This window comes from Anolis carolinensis, chromosome 5, assembly GCF_035594765.1.
Source record: "Anolis carolinensis isolate JA03-04 chromosome 5, rAnoCar3.1.pri, whole genome shotgun sequence".
Classification (NCBI taxonomy): domain Eukaryota; kingdom Metazoa; phylum Chordata; class Lepidosauria; order Squamata; family Dactyloidae; genus Anolis; species Anolis carolinensis.
This window is the reverse complement of record NC_085845.1, coordinates 5,606,918-5,630,059: the sequence shown is the minus strand read 5'-3', so window position 1 is coordinate 5,630,059 and position 23,142 is coordinate 5,606,918. Positions and strand designations below refer to the sequence as shown.

Genomic DNA, 23,142 nt, shown 5'->3' with positions numbered 1-23,142 from the left:
AAACCAAAACCCATACCATTGGCAGATGTTTTTTCCCACTTTAAACCAACTTTTTTTCACTTTTGGTAACATTGGAAGATACTCCAGAGTCCCCTAGAAACTCTGTGGTAGTATCCTGTAACTTTGAAGGAGTTTGGTGAGCCGATTCAAGGAGTGGGAAATCTCATTTCTTTCTGGGCAGACTCCACATTGACTCAGAATCTCACACAGAAAAGCCTTGGTCGCCAATGCAGGTCCTGCATTCCACAAGCCCTTCCCTTCCAAATTCTTTGGAAAATGCCAACGAAGAAACCAGCGCCTCTGACAAAAGGAAAATGCAAGCGAGGCGTTAATATAACCCTCCGTCTCGCATCTCCCACCCACTTGGTTTCCTCTGTAGCCATGTTTCCACTCAGCAGCCACTTCCTTCACAGTTGCAGTCACACTTTATAGTGATACTAGCTTTGCCCGGCCACGTGTTGCTGTGGCTTATGGGAATCATTTGTTGGCCAGGTGGAATAGTACTGAATAGCCTTGCAGCCTCAAAGCCTGGCCGTTTTCTGGAGTAGCTGGAGTAGCACCCTCAATCAAAGAGCTGCTTTGAAGTCTGGCTCCTTCCTTAGTAGGGGAATCCTTGTTTGGCCAGATTGAATTGCACTGAGTAGCCTTGCACCTTAAAAACCTGGCCGCTTTCTACATAGGGGAATCCTTCCTTGGGCAGGTTGAATGGGACAGAGTAGCCTTGTGAATTCAAAACCTGAGGGTTTTCCAACTTGGGGAAATCTTGGTTGGCCAGGTTGAACAGCACTGAATAGCCTTGCTGCTTGCAAGCCAGGCCGCTTTCTACCTTGCGGAATCCTTGGTTGGCCAGGTTGAATAGCAATGAATAGTCTCAGTGCAGCAAGTATGAATGCTGAAATTAGTCACCTTGATTAGCATTTAATGGCCTTGCAGCTTCAAAGCCTGGCTGCTTCCTGCCTGGGGGAATCCTTTGTTTGGAGGTGTTAGCTGGTTTGGAGGTGTTACCTGATTGTTTGCTGTCTGGAATTCCCCTGTCTTCTAAGTGTTGTTCTTTATTTACTGTCCTGATTTTAGAGATTATATTGTTCTGAATTATTATACCAAAATAATTATTATATATTATATTCATAACCTTATATTATCTGCTTAGAACTGGATTATATGGCAGTGTGTACTCAAGATAATCCAGTTCAAAGCAGATTATCCTGCCTTGGCATTCAGGGTTATATAGGTGTGTGGTAGGGCCTTGAGTCTACACTGCCATATAATCCAGTTCAAATCAGATGATCTGTATTTTATAGGCAGTGTGGAAGAGGCCTGATTGAAGAGGCCCTGGGCGCCATTAAATGGCTGAGTGGGTTGCTAGGAGACAAAGTGGGTGGAGCTTACCCTTCTAACTGGCAGCAAGGGGAAAAACAGTTCTTTCTCTTCCTTTAATTAGGACTTTATTTTTCTTGTTTTTTTATTGAAAGACATATTTTAGATGACCATGTCTTTTGTGGCCAAATTTGGTGTGATTTGGTTCAGTGACTTTGTTGTTAACTCTATAATATTTATATAGATAGATAGATAGATAGATAGATAGATAGATAGATAGATGCAGTTGGGTGTCTCTGAGGCAGGGATCTGATTTGGCAAACACTGTAAAGGAGTTGCTAATCCAGGTCTTGCAAGACGGTCCAGGCCTAGAGCAGTCTATGTCCTGGACCACCTTACAAGGATGCTTGTTGCCGTGGAAAGTAGAAACCTCCAGCTGCATCCCACCTGTTGCAGCAATTTGCTAGAACTACATCTTCCTGGATGCTTGCACTGTAGAATGAATGCACTTTGACCAACCAATCACACTGCCATGGCTGGGAGTTTTAGTTTTACAAGGTGTGAAGGCCTCACGAAACTACACCTCCCAGTATTCTGTGGCATTGAGCCAGAGCAGTTAAAACTCCATCATTCAGGTTTCAAAAATTGTTTTCTGACACTTTATATATGGGGAAGCACTTTGCTATGACATTGTACAAAATGAGATTTGAGCATCGAGAGATTTTTGGAAGCCCTAGAACCAAAGCCCATTAGAAACCGAGATGCCTTATCCAGGATTCCAATATTCTGGTAGAAGCTGACCACAGATGATGATGATTACTATTATTATATTTATTTATTTATTTGTACTTTGCTTTATACCGAGATGCCTTATCCAGGATCCCATTATTCTGGCAGAAGCTGACCACTGATGATGATGATGATGTTGATGATGACTATTATTATTATTATTATATTTATTTATTTATGCTCTGCTTTATCTCTCCCAAAGGAGACTCAAAGCGACTCAAAGTCATGCTGGGGGATCAAAATATCCCTAGAGACATATTGTTGAATGGCATGTCCTTTGGCATGACTCCATATGGATCCAGTTCACCAAATCCCAATGGCTTCCATATCAATATGTGGTAAGACTCCGCTCCAGTTTTCAGTCTAAAGATACTCAACCTTATAAGCTCAACCAACTTGGAACAGGTCCAACCACAGTCATCCCTCCACATTTGCAGGATAAGCATTCATGGATTCAATTATTCATGGATTGATGGTACAGCCATACTTACAAATACCTAGAAAAGTGTTCTCCTGGGTGAAACACATAACATTTGCAAGCTTCATTTATATTCATTGTTATATATGTTGATTTCATGTATATTGTCCCACTTCTGCAGATACCCTGGGCCTTTAACCTCATTATAATGTACTAGCTGTGCCCGGCCACGCGTTGCTGTGGCAAAGTATGGTGGTATGGGAAATAAAGTATTGAGGAATTGGTGGTAGTTAAGGTAAAGGGTAAAGGTTTTCCCCTGACATTAAGTCCATTATAAATGGGTTATATAGCTGCGTGGAAGGGCCTTGAGTCTACACTGCCATATAATCCAGTTAAAATCTGATAATCTGTATTTTATAGGCAGTGTGGAAGAGGCCTAAGTGAGGCCTAACTCTGCCTGTCCCCTGGGCTGAGTGGGTTGCTAGGAGACCAAGTGGGTGGAGCTTAGCCTTCTAACTGGCAGCAATTGGATAAAAACAATTATCCCTCTCCCTCTAATTAGAACTTTATTTTTCTTTTCTTTTTGTTGTATGAACGTAGAGGCATGGATGAGGGGTTGTGCTGCCAAGTATAGTGTTTCTGGGATGTGTAGTTTTGTTGTTTTGTCCTAGGCCGAAAGTTCATTACCCTTTTATATATATATAGAAGAGCCCCATACAACTGCATTGCCCCACTGGCATTAAAGCCCTTCTCCAAGGTGCTGAATCCTTTCCCTTTCCAGTTGGTTGAGTATCTTGGATATTGCCTTCAAAGTTCGGACTAAAACCCAGAGCAGACCAGTCATTGCCACTGGCACGGAGACATAAACAAAGACACCATTCTACAGCCCACACGAATCAAGACTTGTTTTCTTATTTCGTTCAGCGAAAGAGGCTGAAAGTCCTGGAGAAGAACCAGCAATTCCCTCTCATTTCTCTGTAATTTTCCCTCCAAAGCGACGGAAGGTTTGTGCCTCATGTTTTTGGGAAAATGTCAGCAAAGAAGTCAAAGGATGTGGGGAAAAGAAGAAAACAAAAACCCAGAAAAACACCCTGGTCAGGAGAGGCCCCAAATTACACCCTCTCCATTGACTTCCCCAAAGGATGCCAGGGACCAAGGAGAGTAAAAATAAACCTCGGAGCTGCCCTACATTCCCGGTCACAACGGCTTTGGGGCCTAAATATAGATCCCGAAATGAGCAGCTCATCTTGCTCTCTTTTATGGAGGAAATGCTGGATGCATTAAGCAAAGCAGGCCTACAAATCCCAGTAAACTGAACCTGGGAACCTACTTGTTGGTCTGTAGAAAAGTAGAAGCATTCAGTGCAATGAGTTGTTGTGTGTTTTTGGAGCTATCTGGCCATGTTCCAGAAATATTTTCTCCTGACATCTATGGCAGGCATCCTCAGAGGTTGTGAGGTACCGTATAAACTCGAATATAAGCCCTTTTTTAGGACTGAAAAAGCCCCCCCCCCTTGGCTTATACTCAGGTGTGGGTTCTGGTTGGCTTATATTCAGGTTGGCTTAAACTCGAGTATATATGGTACACTTTTTTTATTTTTCTCTATTACAGTAGAGTCTCACTTATCCAACATAAACGGGCCGACAGAACGTTGGATAAGCGAATATGTTGGATAATAAGGAGGGATTAAGGAAAAGCCTATTACACATCAAATTATGTTATGATTTTACAAATTAAGCACCAAAACATCATGTTATACAACAAATTGACAAAAAAAGCAGTTCAATACACGGTAACGTCATGTAGTAATTACTCTATTTACGAATTTAGCACCAAAATATTGCAATGTATTGAAAACATTAACTTCAAAAACATTGACTACTAAAAGGCAGACTGTGTTGGATGATACAGAATGTTGGATAAGTGAAGGTTGGATTAGTGAGACTCTACTGTATTACATTTATTATTTTACTCTATTAATTATTATTATTATTACATTTATTATTTTACTCTATTAATTATTATTATTATTACATTTATTATTTTACTCTACTAATAATTATCATTACCTTTATTATTTTACTCTATTGTTGTTACTTTTACATTTATTTTACTCTATTTTAATTATTATTAATACATTTATTATTTTGCTCTATTTATTATTACATTTATTATTTTACTGCATTTATCATTATTATTGCGTTTATTATATCACTCTATTATTATTAAAAGGATACATAAGCACATTTACATTGAAGAAGATGAAAATAATGATTGGATCAGAGTTGGACAGTCATATCTTGAATTACAGTTTTATGTAAAGATTCAAAAATATTTAAACTACTGATGCCTCAATTAATGTAATTTTTATTTCTGAAATTTACCACTCTCGGCTTATACTGGAGTCAATGTTTTCCCAGTTTTTTTGTGGTAAAATTAGGTGCCTCGGTTTATATTCGGGTTGGCTTATACTTGAGTATATATGGTATATGGGAAAACTAAAAAGGAAGGTTTATATAATCTTCAAAGCCTAGTTTCCAACAGACCTTACAACCTCTGAGGATGCCTGCCATAGATGTGGGTGAAATGTCAGGAGAGAATGCTTCTGGAACATGGCCAGACAGCCCGGAAAACACACAACAACCCTGTGATTCCGGCCATGAAAGCCTTCGACAACACATTCAGTGCATTGTTGACTAGTAAATCCTGTTGCTTCAACAGTTCTGTTCCAACCAAAATTTAGGACTCATCTAAACTACAGAATCAGTGCAGTTTGGCACCATTTTAACACCCACGGCTCAATGCAATGGAATAATTGATGTCGTTTAGTATTTTCTCCATTTCAACCTCCTTTCATTTGGACGCTGCACTTCAGAGCTTGAGGAGCATCTACACTGTGGAACAGATGCAGTTTGGCACCATTTTAACTGCCATGGCTCAATGCTATGGGCTCTTGGAAGTTGTAGTTTCACAACTTAAAGACATGGTTATGTGCGCAGGCATTTAATGAATAAGTACAATGACTGACATGGTCTGGACTAAGATTTATGCATGAGCATCTCGGATGAATGGACTCAAATCTACACATGTTTTTAAATTTTGTATTATATTACATGTTTTTGTTACGTATCGTTATTTTGATCTGTATAAGCTGTTGTTTTAGTGCACTGTTTTTGGGCATTGAATTTTGCCAATTTATGTAAACCGCCTTGAGTCCCCTCGGGTGAGAAAGGCGGGGTAAAAATGCTGTAAATAAATGAATAAAAATAAAGGCCTTATTTAGCCTTCTCTGACAAAGAAGTCTGGTGCCTTCCCAGACTACAAATCCCAGGATTTGATAGCATTCTAAGTGTATTTATTACTATATAATTGTATTGTTTTACCTTGCTTAATAATGTGTTATTATGTTGCTATGTAATGTATGTGTTGTTTTTATAATTGGAAACCGCCTTGAGTCCCATCCGGGAGATAGGGTGGTATATAAATAAAGTATTATTATTATTATTATTATTATTATTATTATTATTATTATTATTATTATTATTATTATTATTATGATGACACAGCAAACAAGATAGATATGCTGGATTTCGTATCACAAAATCACAAGTCGAACACTTCCCAAGTGTCTAGGACTGTGTGATGTATTTTCGGATGATGCGTGCAGATCCCAGTAGGGTGGCCTTTTGCAGTTGGCAGATCATGATTTTGTCAATGTCTATTGTTTCCAAATGCCGGCTGAGATCTTTTGGCACGGCACCCAGTGTGCCCATCACCACCGGGACCACCTGCACTGGTTTCTGCCAGAGTCTTTGAAGTTCCATCTTGAGGTCTTGATAGCGGCTGAGTTTTTCCTGTTGTTTTTTGTCAATGCGACTGTCACCTGGGATGGCGACATCAATGATCCAAACCTTTTTCTTTTCCACAACTGTGATGTCTGGTGTGTTGTGTTCCAGAACTTTGTCAGTCTGGATTTGGAAGTCCCACAGTATCTTTGCGTGCTCATTTTCCAAGACTTTTGCAGGTTTGTGATCCCACCAGTTCTTTGCTGCTGGGAGGTGGTACTTGAGGCATAAGTTCCAATGAATCATTTGGGCCACATAGTTGTGCCTCTGTTTGTAGTCTGTCTGTGCAATTTTCTTACAGCAGCTGAGGATATGATCCATGGTTTCGTCGGTTTCCTTGCACAGTCTGCATTTTGGGTCAACAGCTGATTTTTCGATCTTGGCCTTAATTGCCTTTGTCCTGATGGCTTGTTCCTGGGCTGCAAGGATCAGGCCTTCTGTCTCCTTCTTCAGGGTCCCATTCGTGAGCCACAGCCAGATATTATTATTATTATTATTATTATTATTATTATTATTATTATTATTATTATTATTATTATTATTATTGAGCTACGGCAGTTAAAGTGGAGCCAAACTGCACGAATCTTGCAGTGTAAATATACCCGTAATCCAATGCTCTGCTTTGGCTCCATCAACCAATACATGAATCCACTTCTATTCTCTTTTTTTTTTTTTAATAACCCATTTAAACTCATTTAGGTTTCACTGGTTAGGTCCCCTCCTTGCACCATTGATTCCTGTTTTATTTTTGCTTTTCGCCTCAATGCGCTTGCACGCTACTGAGCTTTTCTGTGTGTTCTGTGCAAACGTTTAATGATTCAGCCACGGGTTGAATCCCTCTAATCTGGAGTGGCCTTAATGTCTGAAACAGAACAGAATCTTCTGTTTTGCTGCGTTCAAAAAACTGCAAGAACAGCTGCTTTCCGAGGGGCTGAGCCTCTTGGCCAAAAAGCAAGGGAGAAACCTCAGCCCAACAAAGGAAGCCATGCAAACAGGAGGCAAGGAACCCAGATTTCCTTCTCTCCAGATTCTGGAGACATTGAAAAGCCAAAGACGACAGCTGGTTCAGAGGCCCAGGCTTTCCCAGTTTCCAAATGCAGTCCTCTTTTCCCCCTTCATTGGGTGCATCTCCACTGTAGAATTAATGCAGTTTGGCATCCCTCTAACAGCCATGGCTCAATGCTATCGAACCCCGGTTATTGTTTGGTGAGGCACCAACACTTTTTGGCAGAGAAGGCTAAAGAGCTTGAAGAATTGCCATGAGCTATGGCAGTTAAAGTGGCATCATTCTGTAGTGCAGATGCATCCAATGGAGGGAGGAATTTAGAAATGGGAGAAAGCCTAGGCCTATGAACTGAAAGGCATAGATCCTATTGTTAGTTCCAATAAAGCCATTACCGGACTCACCATTCAATCATTCGCTCTATAGATTTATTTGGGAATATCCCACAAAATTGCATTTCAATTGAAGAGATAAAAGTGGGATATTATTGTGGTTGTTGTTGTTGTTATAGTCAGAAAGAACTGGGAACCAGCTATACATATAAAAGGATAAATACAGGAGAGTCTCACTTATCCAACATCCGCTTATCCAATGTTCTGGATTATCCAACGCAGTTTGCCTTTCACCCGGATCCACAGCTGTTTCTCTAGGCAGCAAAGGATTGAACTTTTTATGGATTTTCATCATTCGCTCTATAGATTTATTTGGGAATAGTCCACAAAACTGCATTTCAATTGAAGAGATAAAAGTGGGATATTATTGTGGCTGTTACTGTTGTTATAGTCAGAAAGAACTGGGAACCAGCTATACATATAAAAGGATAAATACAGCGCTTGGGCTGTGGCGCAGGCTGGAGAGCAGCTGCAATGAATCACTGCAATGAATCACTCTGACCAGCAGGTCATGAGTTCGAGGCCTGCTCGGAGCCTATGTTTGTTTGTCTTTGTTCTATGTTAAAAGGCATTGAATGTTTGCCTATATGTGTAATGTGATCTGCCCTGAGTCCCCTTCGGGGTGAGAAGGGCGGAATATAAATGCTGTAAATAAATAAAATAAATACAGGAGAGTCTCACTTATCCAACATCCACTTATCCAACGTTCTGGATTATCCAACGCAGTCTGCCTCTCACCCGGATCCACAGCTGTTTCTCTAGACAGCAAGGATTTAACTTTGTATGGATTTAATTTCCGACAATGTTGCTACTGTAAGTTCATTTTATACAATTCTATCTTTATTTGTAGTCAATTTGTTAGTAGCCAATGTTATTGCAGTCAATGTTTTCAATATATTGCGATGTTTTGGTGCTAAATTCATAAATACAGTAATTACTACATAACGTTACCATGTTTTGGACTGCTTTTTCTGTCAATTTGTTGTAAAACATGATGTTTTGGTGCTTAATTTGTAAAATCATAACGTAATTTGACCTTTAATAGGCTTTTCCTTAATCCCTCCTTATTATCCAACATTTTTGCTTATCCAACGTTCTACCAGCCCATTTATGTTGGATAAGTGAGACTCTACTGTACAAGGCTTTGATAAATACTTACGTCTTCTGGCGTGCTGGCATCTCGCCTGTTTCGCCCTCCTGAAATCCAACGAGGAGTCACAAACTCTCCCTGCGAAGACAACCCTGGAAGCAAACAATACAAATATTAGTCTGTGATGCATATAAAGAAGTCGGTCCATATCCAAAAAGGCTCAAAGGATCCTAGAGTTGGGAGAAACTCCCAGGTTAACCCAGTCCACCCCCTCCTTCCAGGCGGGAAGACACCATCCAAACCCTCCTGACAGATGGCCATCTAGGTTCTGCTTAAACACCTCCGGAGAAGGAGACTCCTCTGGACTCCAAAGCAGTGTATTTCACTCTTGAATAGCTCTGACCCTCAGGAATTTTTTCCTAATGTTTTGAGTGGACCAGGGGTCCCCAAACTTAGGCCCGTGGGCCGGATGCCGCCCTCCCAGGTTATTTACCTGGCCCCTTTCCTAAACTTTAGACTTAGGGTTGGCCTAAGTCTACCTGGTCTTTGGAGGTCTCTTTGCTTATCTATGGCCTTATGAGACCATCTAGATGGCTTTTGGAGGTCTCTTTGCTTACCTATGGTTTTATGAGATTGTCTAGAAGGCCTTTGAGGGCCCCTTTCCTTACCTATGGTCTTATGAAACCATCTAGATGGTTTTTGTGGGTCCCTTTCCTTACCTATGGTCTTCTGATGGCCTGATGAGATCATCTAGATGGCCTTTAAGGGTCCTTTTCCTTACCTATGGTCTTATAAGACCATCTAGATGGTCTTTGGAGGTCTCTTTGTTTACCTATGGTCTTATGGGACCATCTAGATGGTCTTTGGAGGTCTCCTTACTTACTTATGTTCTTATAAGATCGTCTAGATCAGGGGTCCCCAAACTAAGGCCCTCCAAGGTCCTTGACCTGGCCCCTGTCCTAAACTTTAGACTTAGGGTTGACCTAAGTCTGAAATGACTTGAAGGCACACAACAACAATCCTAATTTTTCACTATTTCATCATAGTCCGGCCCCCCAACAGTCTGAGGGACTGTGAATCGGCCCTCCACTCAAAACGTTTGAGGACCCCTGTCTTAGACTGTACTTTCAATCTATTGCCTTGTGTTCTAGCCTTTGGATCATTAGAAACCAAGCCTGCTTCCTCCTCAATGTGACATCCTTTCCAATATTTAAACATGGCTCTCAAAACATGGTAAACCTACAACTCCCATGATTCCAAAGCATGGAACCATTGCAGTTAAAGTATTGGGCTGTTGTGTGTTTTCCGGGCTGTATGGCCATGTTCCAGAAGCATTTTCTTCTGACATTTCTCCCACATCTATGGCAGGCATCCTCAGAGGTTGTGGGGTATATGGCGAAACTAGGCAAGGAAGGTTTATATATCTGTGGAAGGTCCAGGGTGGGAGAAAGAACTCTTGTCTGTTAGAGGTTTTAATTCAGTGTGGTCCAACCTTGAGTTAGAGGATGCCTGCCATAGATGTGGAAGAAACATCAGGAGAGGATATTTCTGGAACATGGCCATACAGCCTGGGAAACACACAACAACCCTGTGATTCAAGCCATGAAAGCCTTCAACAACACAGTCAAAGTGTTGTCAAACTACATTCATTGAACAGTGTAGATGCACCCCACATTTCATCTCCTTTTTTGCAGAATTTTCTAACCCAACGCACCTCAAAGGAGATAAAACGTCCACATTTTGCAAACAGAGGAACCGAAAATCACCACCAAAGCTTATAAAAAAGTAATAGAGGGGAAGACAAAGCAGGAACTGAGATCTGGTATTCAAAACAAACCAGTCAACAAACCCAAGCACAAAAGAGGACAGAAGAGATTTCCCTAAAAACATATGTATTGTTTTTAAGGTTATGAACACTTTGAGTCTCCATCAACTGAGAAAAGCCACGGGAGTGCAATGGGTTAAACCCTTGTGCCAGCTGAACTGCTGACCTGAAGGTTGGGTTGCTGACCTGAAGGTTGTTGGTTCGAAGACGCAAAATAGGGTGAGCTCCCATCTGTCAGCTCTAGCTTGCGGGGATATGTGATAAGCCTCCTAACAGGATGGTAACACATCCAGGCATCCCCTGGGCAACGTCTCTGTAGACAGCCAATTCTTTCACACCAGAAGCGACTTGTAGCATGTTCTCAAGTCGCTTCTGACATGATTAAAAAATTTAAAAAACTGACAAAAGTGAGGTACAGTAGAGTCTCACTAATCCAAGCCTCGCTTATCCAAGCCTCTGGATAATCCAAGCCATTTTTGTAGTCTATGTTTTCAATATATCGTGATATTTGGGTGCTAAATTCGTAAATACAGTAATTACAACATAACATTACTGCGCATTGAACTACTTTTTCTGTCAAATTTGTTGTATAACATGAAGTTTTGGTGCATAATTTGTAAAATCATAACCTAATTTGATGTTTAATAGGCTTTTCCTTAATCCCTCCTTATTATCCAAGATATTTGCTTATCCAAGCTTCTGCTGGCCTGTTTAGCTTGGATAAGTGAGACTCTACTGTACCAATAAAAACAATGGCAACAACAAAAACAACATCTACCAAAGAGCCTGCAAAAAGTCACACAAAGTCTTCATGGAGACACAAAATGTCTTGTTCTTTGGTGAAAGGTTATTGGAAGAAACAGGTGAGTGATGCCCAAGAAATGTATGCCAGCCGTATTTAGAAAACTTGATATAGTGGAACAAAAGAGATCAGGTATTTGCTTAACATATTATCGCAAGGATGTGACTGAAGAAATCGACATCATGAAAGCGCCAACATAACGCAATTGCAGCAAGGTGTGAAAGGACTCTTTCCAATAATGATATGTTTCCATTTGCACAAACAATGAGTTGTATCTGCATGGAATCCAACACAACTAGGGAATCCAAATCATCCTTTGTAAGATGAATCCAGTTTGGAGAAAAAGCCACTTTTCCATTCTAATTTTTGCAGATTTGGTTATTCACAGATATGGCGAATATGTTCTCCCAAGGAATCGCTAATTCCCCAATACAATTCAGTCGTCAACTTCTGCCAAATGACTCAATAGAGGACCCAAGAACTCCCAGGTGTAACCTTTCTTTAAATCTTCTGGTCAAGTTTAACAATAAAGTCACCTTAGAGGACCTAGAGATTTCTATAGAAGTGAAGAAAATAGAACACAATACAGGCAAATTCTCACGTGACAGGGAAGATAGGTTCTATAGGTTTGTTCTTAAGTTGAATTTGAATGCAAGTTGGAACAGGGACATTTTTAAGTGTGATTCCAAACATATCTATCTATTTATCTATCTCTTTGGAAAGCAAAGAAAAGGGTAAACAACCTTATCGAGTTTGCTTTGCTGTCTGTGCACCTGTTCAGAAGATTTTGCCTCACTTTCTATCCCCAAAATAATTAGATTTTGAAAGATTGGAGAGAAAGCTTAATTGGAGACCCCTTTTCCCCATGATACTAACTCTTCCAGGAGTGGATTTTCCGGGCTGTATGGCCTTGTTCCAGAAGCATTCTCTCCTGACATTTGGCCCACATCTATGGCAGGCATCCTCAGAGATTGTGAGGTATATTGGAAAAAATAAGGATTCCCCCAGGCAGGAATGAAGCTTGCAAGGCCATTAATGCTAATCAAGGTGATTAATTACAACATTCACACTGGCCTCCAACAAGCAAGAGTCCTTTCTCCCACCCTGAACCTTCCCTTGCTTAGTTTTCCAACAGACCTCACAATGCCTGTCATAGATGTGGGTGAAACGTCAGGAGAGAATGCTTCTAGAACATGGCCATACAGCCCGGAAAATGCGTAACAACCCAATCTATATATAAAAGGATAATGAAATTTCGGCCTAGGACAAAACAACAAAACTACATATCCCAGAAACACTAAACTTGACAGCACAACCCCTCATCCATGCCTCTACGTTCATACAACAAAAAGAAAAGAAAAAGAACGTCCTAATTAGAGGGAGAGGAATAATTGTTTTTATCCAATTGCTGCCAGTTAGAAGGCTAAGCTCCACCCACTTGGTCTGCTGTCAGGTAGAAGGCTAAGCTCCACCCACTTGGTCTCCTAGCAACCCACTCAGCCCAGGGCCACTTCAATCGGGCCTCTTCCACACTGCCTATAAAATACAGATTATCTGATTTCAACTGGATTATATGGCAGTGTAGACTCAAGATGAGCACCAACCCAAGAGTCAGACATGACTGGACTAATGTCAGGGGAAAACGTTTACCCTTTACCTTAACTACCACCAATTCCTCAATACTCTATTTCCCATACCACCATACTTCGCCACAGCAACACGTGGCTGGGCACAGCTAGTTGGATATAAGTTGGATGTTTGTAACTTGGGGACTGCCTGTAGTGGGTTTTTTTGAATATTTGCAGTTTGGGCATCCTTTCTTGGCTTTGGTTTCAAATGGGGCATTTTGCTAAATCTGTTTTTATGTTTACAGATAACTGGGTTTATGAGGTTTATGACTTCTTTTGTTTTCATTGCCACATTCAGCCCTGGGAGGATACGCAGCAAAGGGCGGTGTGGTGCAACCGCCACGTAACCACTGAAAACAGAGGTAAACAATGCAAAATCTCAGCCCATTAATCAACAAATGGTCCATTCGGAGTTGGCTTTGTTGGCGCAGAAAGAACTCTTGCTCTTTTGCTTTTCATCCCTAACATCATTTCTAAAAATACCTGGGGCACCATCTGCACTGCCATATAATCCAATCCATAGCAGCTTATCTAGATTCAGAAACTCGATTAAATAGCAGTGTAGACTATTGCGCCAAATTGATATGTGTGTGTGTGTAAAGAAATCCTTGCAAAGTTGCTTTTGCAAGGGAACTCTGCAAAAGAGCTCAGCCTTTTTGCAGAGGCCACGCCTAAAACAATGTATCTGTTTGATGGCAGGTGGCTGAGATTGTCAGTTGGAATTTGAGCTTGGAGGGAGAGCACAGAAAAAGACAGGGCTCTCTAGCTACGGTCAAGTAGTAGTTATGAATATGCTATGCTGTATATATTGATGCTGATTGATTAGTTATTGATCTTATGCAACTACATGGACATTGTATGATTGCAGAACTGTTTTATAGTTCAACTCAACTAGCAAGAGTAAAGTTTCCTTTGTTCATTTCAGTTCCTCTGCCTGGTCTGAGTCTTTTGCACATGATGTTATCTGGATGCTACTGATTCCGCTATACTCTCACCTGGTAACATAGACGTGAGCTAGTAAAGTACAATGCAGGACAATCAGGAAGGATGGCACTGTGATGACTCATGGGCCTTGTAGTCCTGTTCCTAGTACTATTGTGGCAGACGAAGAGGACAACATGGGATTTTCGCCGATTCAGCAAGAGCCGGAGTCTCTTCACCTGCAGGATGTTGACGTTTGCCCTCAAGAATTCAGCCAAACAGGCCTTGGGCAGAACTCCCCCCCGTTTTCCAGGAGGGAAAATTATTCTAAAGATAGGGGAGTCAGGGAGGCTAATCGCAGAAGCCTGAGAATCGCTGCCAAACAAATGGCTGATTAGGTCTGCTTCCCTTGGGAAATTCTAAGGAGTCATGCATCTGGACAGAGTTGGGTTTCGCTTCTCGTTCTCTAGGGAAAGAGTTCTGTTGGCGGGAAAATGAGACCCAATATAGGTGTTTGGCGCAAGGGATACTTTGCGGAGTCAATTGATCAGCTTGAGGAGAGAGATCGTGTGTGGACTTCGTAATCCCAGTTCCTTGCTTCCCGGATCAAGCTTCAAGCCTTGCCCTGTCTCACGGATTTACCACGGACTCTGTTTCATGCTTCATGTTCGTCTTGCCTCCAGTCACGGATCTAGTCGAGAATCAAGTTTATTTCCAGCCTTGTTGTCAAGCTTCATTGGACTTTAAAGACTCTGTTATTTCCCCACACTATTGCTTGGCAAAGTGTGTGTTTCGGTCAAGTGGATTAAAACTTTGAACTCTAATATCTTATATTGGACAATACATTTCTGGACTATATTTGACCTTATCTGAAAGGTCTGCTTCTGAACTATATTCTTCACTTGTTTTTATTGATTTTATATATTTCTTTAATAAAGATATTAGATAGAGACTGGCCTCTGTGTAAGGTTATTGGTGCTCTGCAGCCAGGGTCCTGACAGGCACAGGAGACTTGTAGGCTCAATCTACACTGATTGAACTGCATTATATGGTCCCTGTAGTATCATATAATCCAGTTTGACTGCTTTTGAACTGGATTATATGACCATATACTGCAGTTCAATCTGCATGATAATGGCAATATAGATAAGGCTCAGCTAACCAGAACTTATGGCGATTGGTAGATGCCGGATAAATATACAAGGGCTATCCAGAAAGTAGATTACATTTTGGAATTAAAAATGAACAAAGTATAGGAGAAAACATTTACCATATGCAGTTGAAAGCCACACCCAAATACCGCTTCTCAACATAGTCGCCATTCAAATCTAGGCACTTATCATAGCGATGAATGAGCTTGGCAACTCCTTCCCCACAAAACTCTGCCGCTTGCGTCCTCATCCCTACCCGCAGCTGCGCATCGTCGCCAAAACACCGCGTTGAGGACGCAAGTGGCAGAGTTTTGTGGGGAAGGAGTTGCCAAACTCATTCATCGCTATGATAAGTGCCTAGATTTTAATGGGGACTATATTGAGAAGTGGTATTTGGTTGTGGCTTTCAACTGCATATGGTAAATATTTTCTCCTATACTTTGTTCGTTTTTCATTCCAAAATGTAATCTACATTCTGAATAGCCCTCGTAGTCTCTGGTTGCTTGAGAGTTACTATTAAAATAACAAATACAATTCCCCATTCAATATCATACCATGTGTCGACCTGATATTAACATTGAAATACAGTCATTAAAACCAAATGAAGACAAATAAGAACCAACCTAATGTAACAGCGGTTTTACAGTATCGTAAATGTATTTTAATTTTTATTTATAGTATTATTTCTTTGATTTTTTTTAAGCCGGTTGCTTGAGAGTTCCAGTTAACTGAGGCCCCATCTATACTGCCATATAATACCGGCTGTTAGGAATTGTGGGACTTGAAGTCCAAAACACCTGGAGGGCCAAAGTTTGCTCGTGCCTGATATACTGTATATACTCGAGTATAAGCCTTGTTTTTCAGCCCTTTTTTTAGGACTGAAAAAGCCCCCCTCGGCTTATACTTGGGTGAGGGTCCTGGTTGGCTTATATTTGGGTCAGCTTATACTCGAGAATATATGGTACATGTATTATTTTTCTCTATTATTATTGGTATTACAGTAGAGTCTCACTTATCCAACGTAAACGGGCCGGCAGAACGTTGGATAAGCAAATATGTTGGATAATAAGGAGGGATTAAGGAAAAGCCTATTAAACATCAAATTAGGTTATGATTTTACAAATTGAGCACTAAAACATCATGTTATACAACAAATTTGACAGAAAAAGCAGTTCAATACGCAGTAATGCTATGTAGTAATTACTGTATTTATGAATTTAGCACCAAAATATCATGATGTATTGAAAACATTCACTACAAAACTGTGTTGGATAATCCAGACTGTTGGATAAGCGAGTGTTGGATAACTGTACTCTATTATTATTACATTTATTATTGTACTCTATTATTGTTGCTACTATTACATTTATTTTACTTATTTTTATTTTTATTATTAATACATTTATTATTTCACTCCGATCTTATTATTATTATTACATTTATTATTCTACTCTATTTATTATTACATGTATTATTTTCCTGTATTTATTATTATTATTACATGTATTACTTTACTCTATTATATTACAGTAGAGTCTCACTTATCCAACATAAACGGGCCGGCAGAACGTTGGATAAGCGAATATCTTGGATAATAAGGAGGGATTAAGGAAAAGCCTATTAAACATCAAATTAGGTTATGATTTTACAAATTAAGCACCAAAACATCATGTTATACAACAAATTTGACAGAAAAAGCAGTTCAATACACAGTAATGCTACGTAGTAATTACTGTATTTATGAATTTAGCACCAAAATATCACAATGTATTGAAAACATTGAGTACAAAAATGTGTTGGATAATCCAGAACGTTGGATAAATGAGTGTTGGATAAGTGAGACTCTACTGTATTACATTTATTATTTTATTCTATTATCATTACATTTATTATTGTACTCTATTATTGTTGCTACTATTACATTTATTTTACTCTATTTTTATTATTATTATAAATAATACATTTATTATTTCACTCTGATCTTATTATTGCACTTATTATTCTACTCTATTTATTATTACATGTATTTTTTTTCTATATTTATTATTATTATTACATGTATTACTTTACTCTATTATTATTAAAAGGATACATAAGCACATTTCCATTGAAGAAGATGAGAATAATGATTTAATCGGAGTTAGTGTTATGACTCAGCAACAGCATAGCCTGCAGAGCCAGAGTGAGGATGAAGAAGGGGATTCTGGGTTTCAGATACAAGAGCCAGATGATGGGATGCAGGATGAATTTCAGGATGATGGCATGGGGATGGGAATTATACAGGCTGATTCAGAGGCTCGAGAAATGCAGCTTGAGGTTGAACTCTTGAACCAGCCGGTCATAGATAACAGCCAAGATGACATTCTCATGGGAAATAATGAGCCGGAGATGTCTCAGGCCCCAGTTCAGGTGTGAGATAATGAGGCGGCTGGTCTTGAAGGTCTGGAGGAAGCGCCATCACTATCTAGAGCAGATCGCTTGCAATGGAAAGGAATGTCTCAGCCTCATTGTAGTTTAAGATTGGCTGGAAAGCGGGAGGCCTCTGAAGGAAAAAGAAATGCATTCTTGGGTTGCTTTTAAAACTGTGTGTTTTGAGACAGATCTTTGTCAAAGCAAATTCTCGCTTCATCTGAGTGGATGTTCATGCTTCCCTGCCTTAGAGGTTCTCCTGTTCCTGGATCTTTGTAATCTTTGGGCCTTTGTTCTTTTGGATTTACTGACTATTGTTTTGCCTATGGATTATTGGATTAACTGACTCTTGTTTTTGCCTATGGATTATTGGATTTACTGGCTCTTGTTTTGCTTATGAACTATCGGATTTTACTGACTCTTTTACAACAACTTTGGGAACGTGTTGTCGAAGGCTTTCATGGCCGGGATCACAGGGCTGTTGTATGTGTTTTGGGCTGTGTGGCCATGTTTCAGAAGTATTCTTTCCTGACGTTTCGCCCACATCTATGGCAGGCATCCTCAGAGGTTGTGAGGTATGGATAAACTAAGTAAGGAAAGGAAAGAATATATATCTGTGGAGAGTCCAGGGTGTGGCAAGAGTCCTTTGTCACTGGGAGCCAGCATTAATGTTTCAGTTAATCACCCTAATTAGCATTGGAAATGTTTTGTCTCATGCCTGGGGGCATCCTTTGTTCAGTCAAGCCCTCAGAGTTTTTGTTCCCATCTACTGTTTTGATTTTGGAGTTTTGTAACTTTGGGAACTTTATATCTGCCTGCTTTGATTTATATATTTGCTTTTGCTCAATAAAAAAGGTGAACTATTCTGAGGTGTGACAGTTAGTTCTATCTTAAATTAGAGCTTGATGTAAATATTCAAAAACATTTAATCTACTGATGCCTCAATTAATGTAATTTTTTGGTATCTATTTTTATTTCTGAAATTTCCCACCCTCGGCTTATACTTGAGTCACTGATTTTCCAGTTTTTTTGTGGTAAAATTAGATGCCTTAGCTTATATTTGGGTCAGCTTATATTCGAGAATATACGGTAGATGTACCTTAAACCAACTCAAATGATACCTTTTATTTGGTCATAACCCACTGCGAGGTGACAATCCCACATGGAGAGGTGGCGCACTGGGTAGATTTATGCACCAGGGATCCATTCAATGTGCAAAGTTGGGGAAGGAAAGCTTTTTTTCCAGTAAACAGAGCGGCTCCGTTTCCAGTCCTTGCAGGAGGGAAGATCCTTTAAATCTCCCTAGCTGACCCCCAGCAAGAAGCGTCTATCCCAGACTAGACCATATACAGTCATAATGGAGCATCGGGAGCACTTAACAGCTGAGAGAGAAGGGAAATGAAGAGCAAAGGAAAGCCGGAGCCAGAGGCGATGAAAGACTGACGGCAGACAAGCACATGAGTGCGCCTCCCACTACCAATACTACAATGACTGGGTCCAGCTTTTCCCTTCTAAGGGCAAATTCTTCTTCAAAAGCAGGGTTCTCTTCCAGTCCAGTCTGGATGATATGAAACATGGTCCATCTATATTTGGAAGAGGGTACAATGTCCGTAAGGGTGCATCCACACTGCAGAATTAGTGCAGTTTGACACCACTTTAGGAATTGTGGGAATTGAAGTCCAAAACACCCGGAGGGCCGAAGTTTGCCCATGCCTGATCCATACTGTAGAATTCATGTGCTTCAATTGCCATGGCGCAATGCTATGGGATCCTGGGAGTTCACTATAAGACTTTACTGCCAAATGATACCAGATTCTCTATGATTGCAGGAAATGGCAATCATATTTAGACCTAATGTCAGTTGAACCATGTTGATATTACCTACATCTATTGTTTGCAAGTATAAGTGTCATACAATTCGTAAAGTCAGTAACTGCCATGGCTCCATGCGATAGTAACCTAGGATTTGTAGTCTAGTGACCCAAATGAAGCTTGCATCAATAATAAAATACTCCAAAAAGAATCAGAATATCAAAGTTTTAAAAAGTCATGCAACTTCTAATTTGCTTCCTTTCCTGCATCTACAAAGGGATGTCTCGGGGAGAAATAGATCCTTCTGGACTACAATTCCCTGTCTCTACAAACTAGTTGGGGATTATGGGATTTATAGTCCAAAAAGGGTACAGTTTCCCCAATCTCTAACCCTCAGTGAGAACATAAAATGCTTCCACAGCTGGCTATGGGAATCTGGGAGTTGTAGTCCACAAAGCGTAACCCAGTTTCCCTATGCACTGACCCCGATTCAAACCCTGGTGTAGTCTGATGCTCAAACCATTATGCAATGCTGATTTCTAGTACATTTATGAGGTTGTTTATAATAATAATCATCATCATCATCATCATCTTTATTCTTATACCCCACCTCCATCTCCCCGAAGGAACTCAGAGTGGCTTACATGGGGCGAAAGCCCAAACAAATACAATCAATCTTTTGTTGTTGGTGTTGTTGTCTCAAGCCTCCTTTGAATTAATTAATTTCATTTTGGTCGGTTTTTAATTCTGCCCAAAATATGGCATGCAGGACAGGATTTCTTCATGAGCAAGGGAATACAAATTTAATAATAATAATAATAATAATAATAATAATAATAATAGCAATACCTCACTCGAATTACATTCTTCAGCCAGATCTACAATTATCCCCCAAATAAAGCATGCAATGCAGAATTCCTCCATGAGGAAAGAGAGCAAAGGGGACATATATGTAGTTCATCATCATCATCAATAACAGCAACAACAACAACCCCACTTGCAATACATTCTACAACTGTCACCAAAATATGGCATGTAGGGTAGGATTCCTTCATGAGAAAGTATGGGGAAAGGGATGAAATAATAATAATAAATGATAACAACAACAACAAATCTACTTTACTTGCAATACATTCTTCAGCCTGAGCTACAATTCTAACCATATGGCATGTTTCCTTTATGAGGAAGCGTGGGAAAGGGCTATAATATTAATATTATAATATAATAGCAACAATAATAAATAATATACTCCAGTGGCAATACAATCATTGGATATATCGACAAATCTCCCCAAAATATGACATGCTTCCTTCATGAGAAAGAGTGGTAAGGGGGTATAAATAATTATATAATAATAACAACAATAATAATAATAAATGCCAATCATGATAATAAATCATCTTCACTTGCAATGCATTATTCAGTCAGATCTAGGATTCTCCCCAAAATATATCATGCAAAACAGAGTTTCTTCAGGAGAAAGTGTGGAAAGGGAATACAAATGTAATGCTGATGATGAAAACAACTACAATCCACTTGCAGGATTCCTTCATGAAACAACAACAACTATATCCCTCTTGCAAGGAATTCTTCCACCAGATCAATAATTCTGCACATGCTATTGCATCCAGGACAAGATTCCTTCCCAAGGAAGTGTGGGAAGGGGGATATAAATATTACTCCACTTGCATTACATTCATCATCCGGAGAGTGAATCCTCGGACCCCAAAATTCCCCCCAATATCTAAACTCAGCCGCTACAAGCCTGGCTCCCTCTCCCCTCCCAAACCTTTTTCCCAGGCAGGATAATGGCGAGGTGAACGCAGGGCTCTCCAAAACAACACACCCTCTCCAAGCCGGGATCTGAACCCAGGCCCCTTGGCAATGAAGTGGACTTAGTTTCTTCCAAATCCCCGGATCCCCACATTTCTCCCAATATCTAACTCAGCCGCTACAAGCCTGGCTCCCTCTCCCCTCCCAAACCTTTTTCCCAGGCAGGATAATGGCGAGGTGAGCGCAGGGCTCTCCAAAACAACAAAGTCGGGATCCGAACCCAGGCCCTACCTGGCTGCCCCTCGGCGGAGCCCCCCTGGCTCAGGAGCAGCAGCATCAGGAGGGAGGAGAGGGCGAGGAGCCCCCAAAGGGAGCCCGAAGGAGAGACCCCGGAGGGAGGCCCAGGAAGCCCCCCGGCGCCCCTCTCCATGCCCGCCTGTGCCCTCCGCCGCCTCTGCGCCTGGCGCGCCCGCCTTTGACGCTTCGCCTCTCCCTCCTCCGCCTCCTCTTCTTCTTCCTCCTCCTCCGTCCCTCCTCCTTCCCTCCTTCCACCCCCTCCCGGACCCTTTCCTCTCCTCCTTCTGGCTTTTTTTCCCTTTCTTTCTTTGGCTCGGCTTTCCTTAACGAGAAACACATGTTTGGAGAGGCTGAGAGAGAATTGCGCGCAGAAAGAGGAAGAAGTCCGAGGGTCTTTCCCATGAAAAGATACCCCTGATTTTTTTTTCTCTTCCCCCGCCCTCAAAAAAATGAAAGCCTTGCCTATCAAAGGAATGCCTCTTGGGAACTGCAACCCCCGAAATCCCCGGCTGCTGAAGTGCTGGGAGTTAGAGTCCTCCAAAGAAGTTAAAGAAACTGTGCGTAAAAGTTTTCAAGCCACGAATTGCCGGGAACTTTGGAATCAGAGTAATGTGTTGTCGAAGGCTTTCATGGCCGGGATCACAGGGCTGTTGTGTGTTTTCCGGGCTGTCTGGCCATGTTCCAGAAGCATTCCCTCCTGACGTTTCGCCCACATCTATGGCAGGCGTCCTCAGAGGTTGTGAGGTATATTGGTAAAAACTAAGCAAGGGAGGTTTATCTATCAGTGGAAGATCCTGGGTGGGGACAAGAACTCTTGTCTGCTGGAGGCCAGTGTGAATGTTGTAATTCTTTTCCCTATCCAGGATCTTCCACAGATATGTAAACCTCCCTTGCTTAGTTTCTCCATATACATCACAACCTCTGAGGATGCCTGTCATAGATGTGGGAGAAACGTCAGGAGAGAATACTTCTGGAACATGGCCACATTGCCCAGAAAACACACACCAACCCAAATTAGAGAAACTTTTCAAGGCATGGATTCCCTGGAAGGACCTTGGAATTTCACTTCAAAGGAGTGCCTTCTTGGGGATCACAATGCCCCAAATCCCTGGCTAATCAAGTGTTGGGAGTTAGAGTCTTCCCAAAGACTCTTATTCAACCTGAGAAGTCAGCCAGAGCAGAGCACCTGATGAACCAACCTGGACACAGGATATTGTTTGAGAACACAGAAATGCTGGACCACTCTCACAACCCACACTGTGAATTCTAGTTGGCTGTTGTAAACTAATGTGGATGCTTGTTTGGATTTTTATATAATTTTTATATAATTTTGTTTGACTACACGTAGTTTACTTTATTGATGTTAGACTTTAAATTGATGTGAGGTTTTAATGTTATTTTTATATGTGGGGTTTCTCTGGGATTGTTATGTCAGTATTTGTTTGTTTATGGAGGCATTGAATGTTTGCCATTGTATGTTGGAATCCGCCCTGAGTCCCCTTGGGGAGATAGGGCAGAATACAAAAAAAGTTTATTATTATTATTATTATTATTATTATTATTATTATTATTATTATTATTATTATTACCACCATGTCAAGCTACACAGAGAAGCCAGTGAAATCCACAAGCATGTGGACAACTTCAACAGAAAGGAGGAAACCATGAAC

The 23,142-nt window shown here is 40.7% G+C and overlaps 1 protein-coding gene across 1 annotated transcript in view; it reads right to left on the bottom strand.

Annotated features, from left to right (window-relative positions):
• The window catches only part of adam33 (ADAM metallopeptidase domain 33), a 117,395-nt gene extending 95,484 nt beyond the window's left edge, over positions 1-21,911 (bottom strand). Inside the window, exons 1-2 of the mRNA XM_062982306.1 lie at positions 21,467-21,911; positions 8,924-9,006 (exon numbers count right to left, since the gene is read on the bottom strand). Of these exons, the coding sequence (XP_062838376.1) occupies positions 8,924-9,006; positions 21,467-21,605 (222 nt within the window). The 5' untranslated portion in view covers positions 21,606-21,911. The remainder of the gene's footprint in view (positions 1-8,923; positions 9,007-21,466) is intronic.
• Between the last annotated feature and the right edge of the window lie 1,231 nt (positions 21,912-23,142).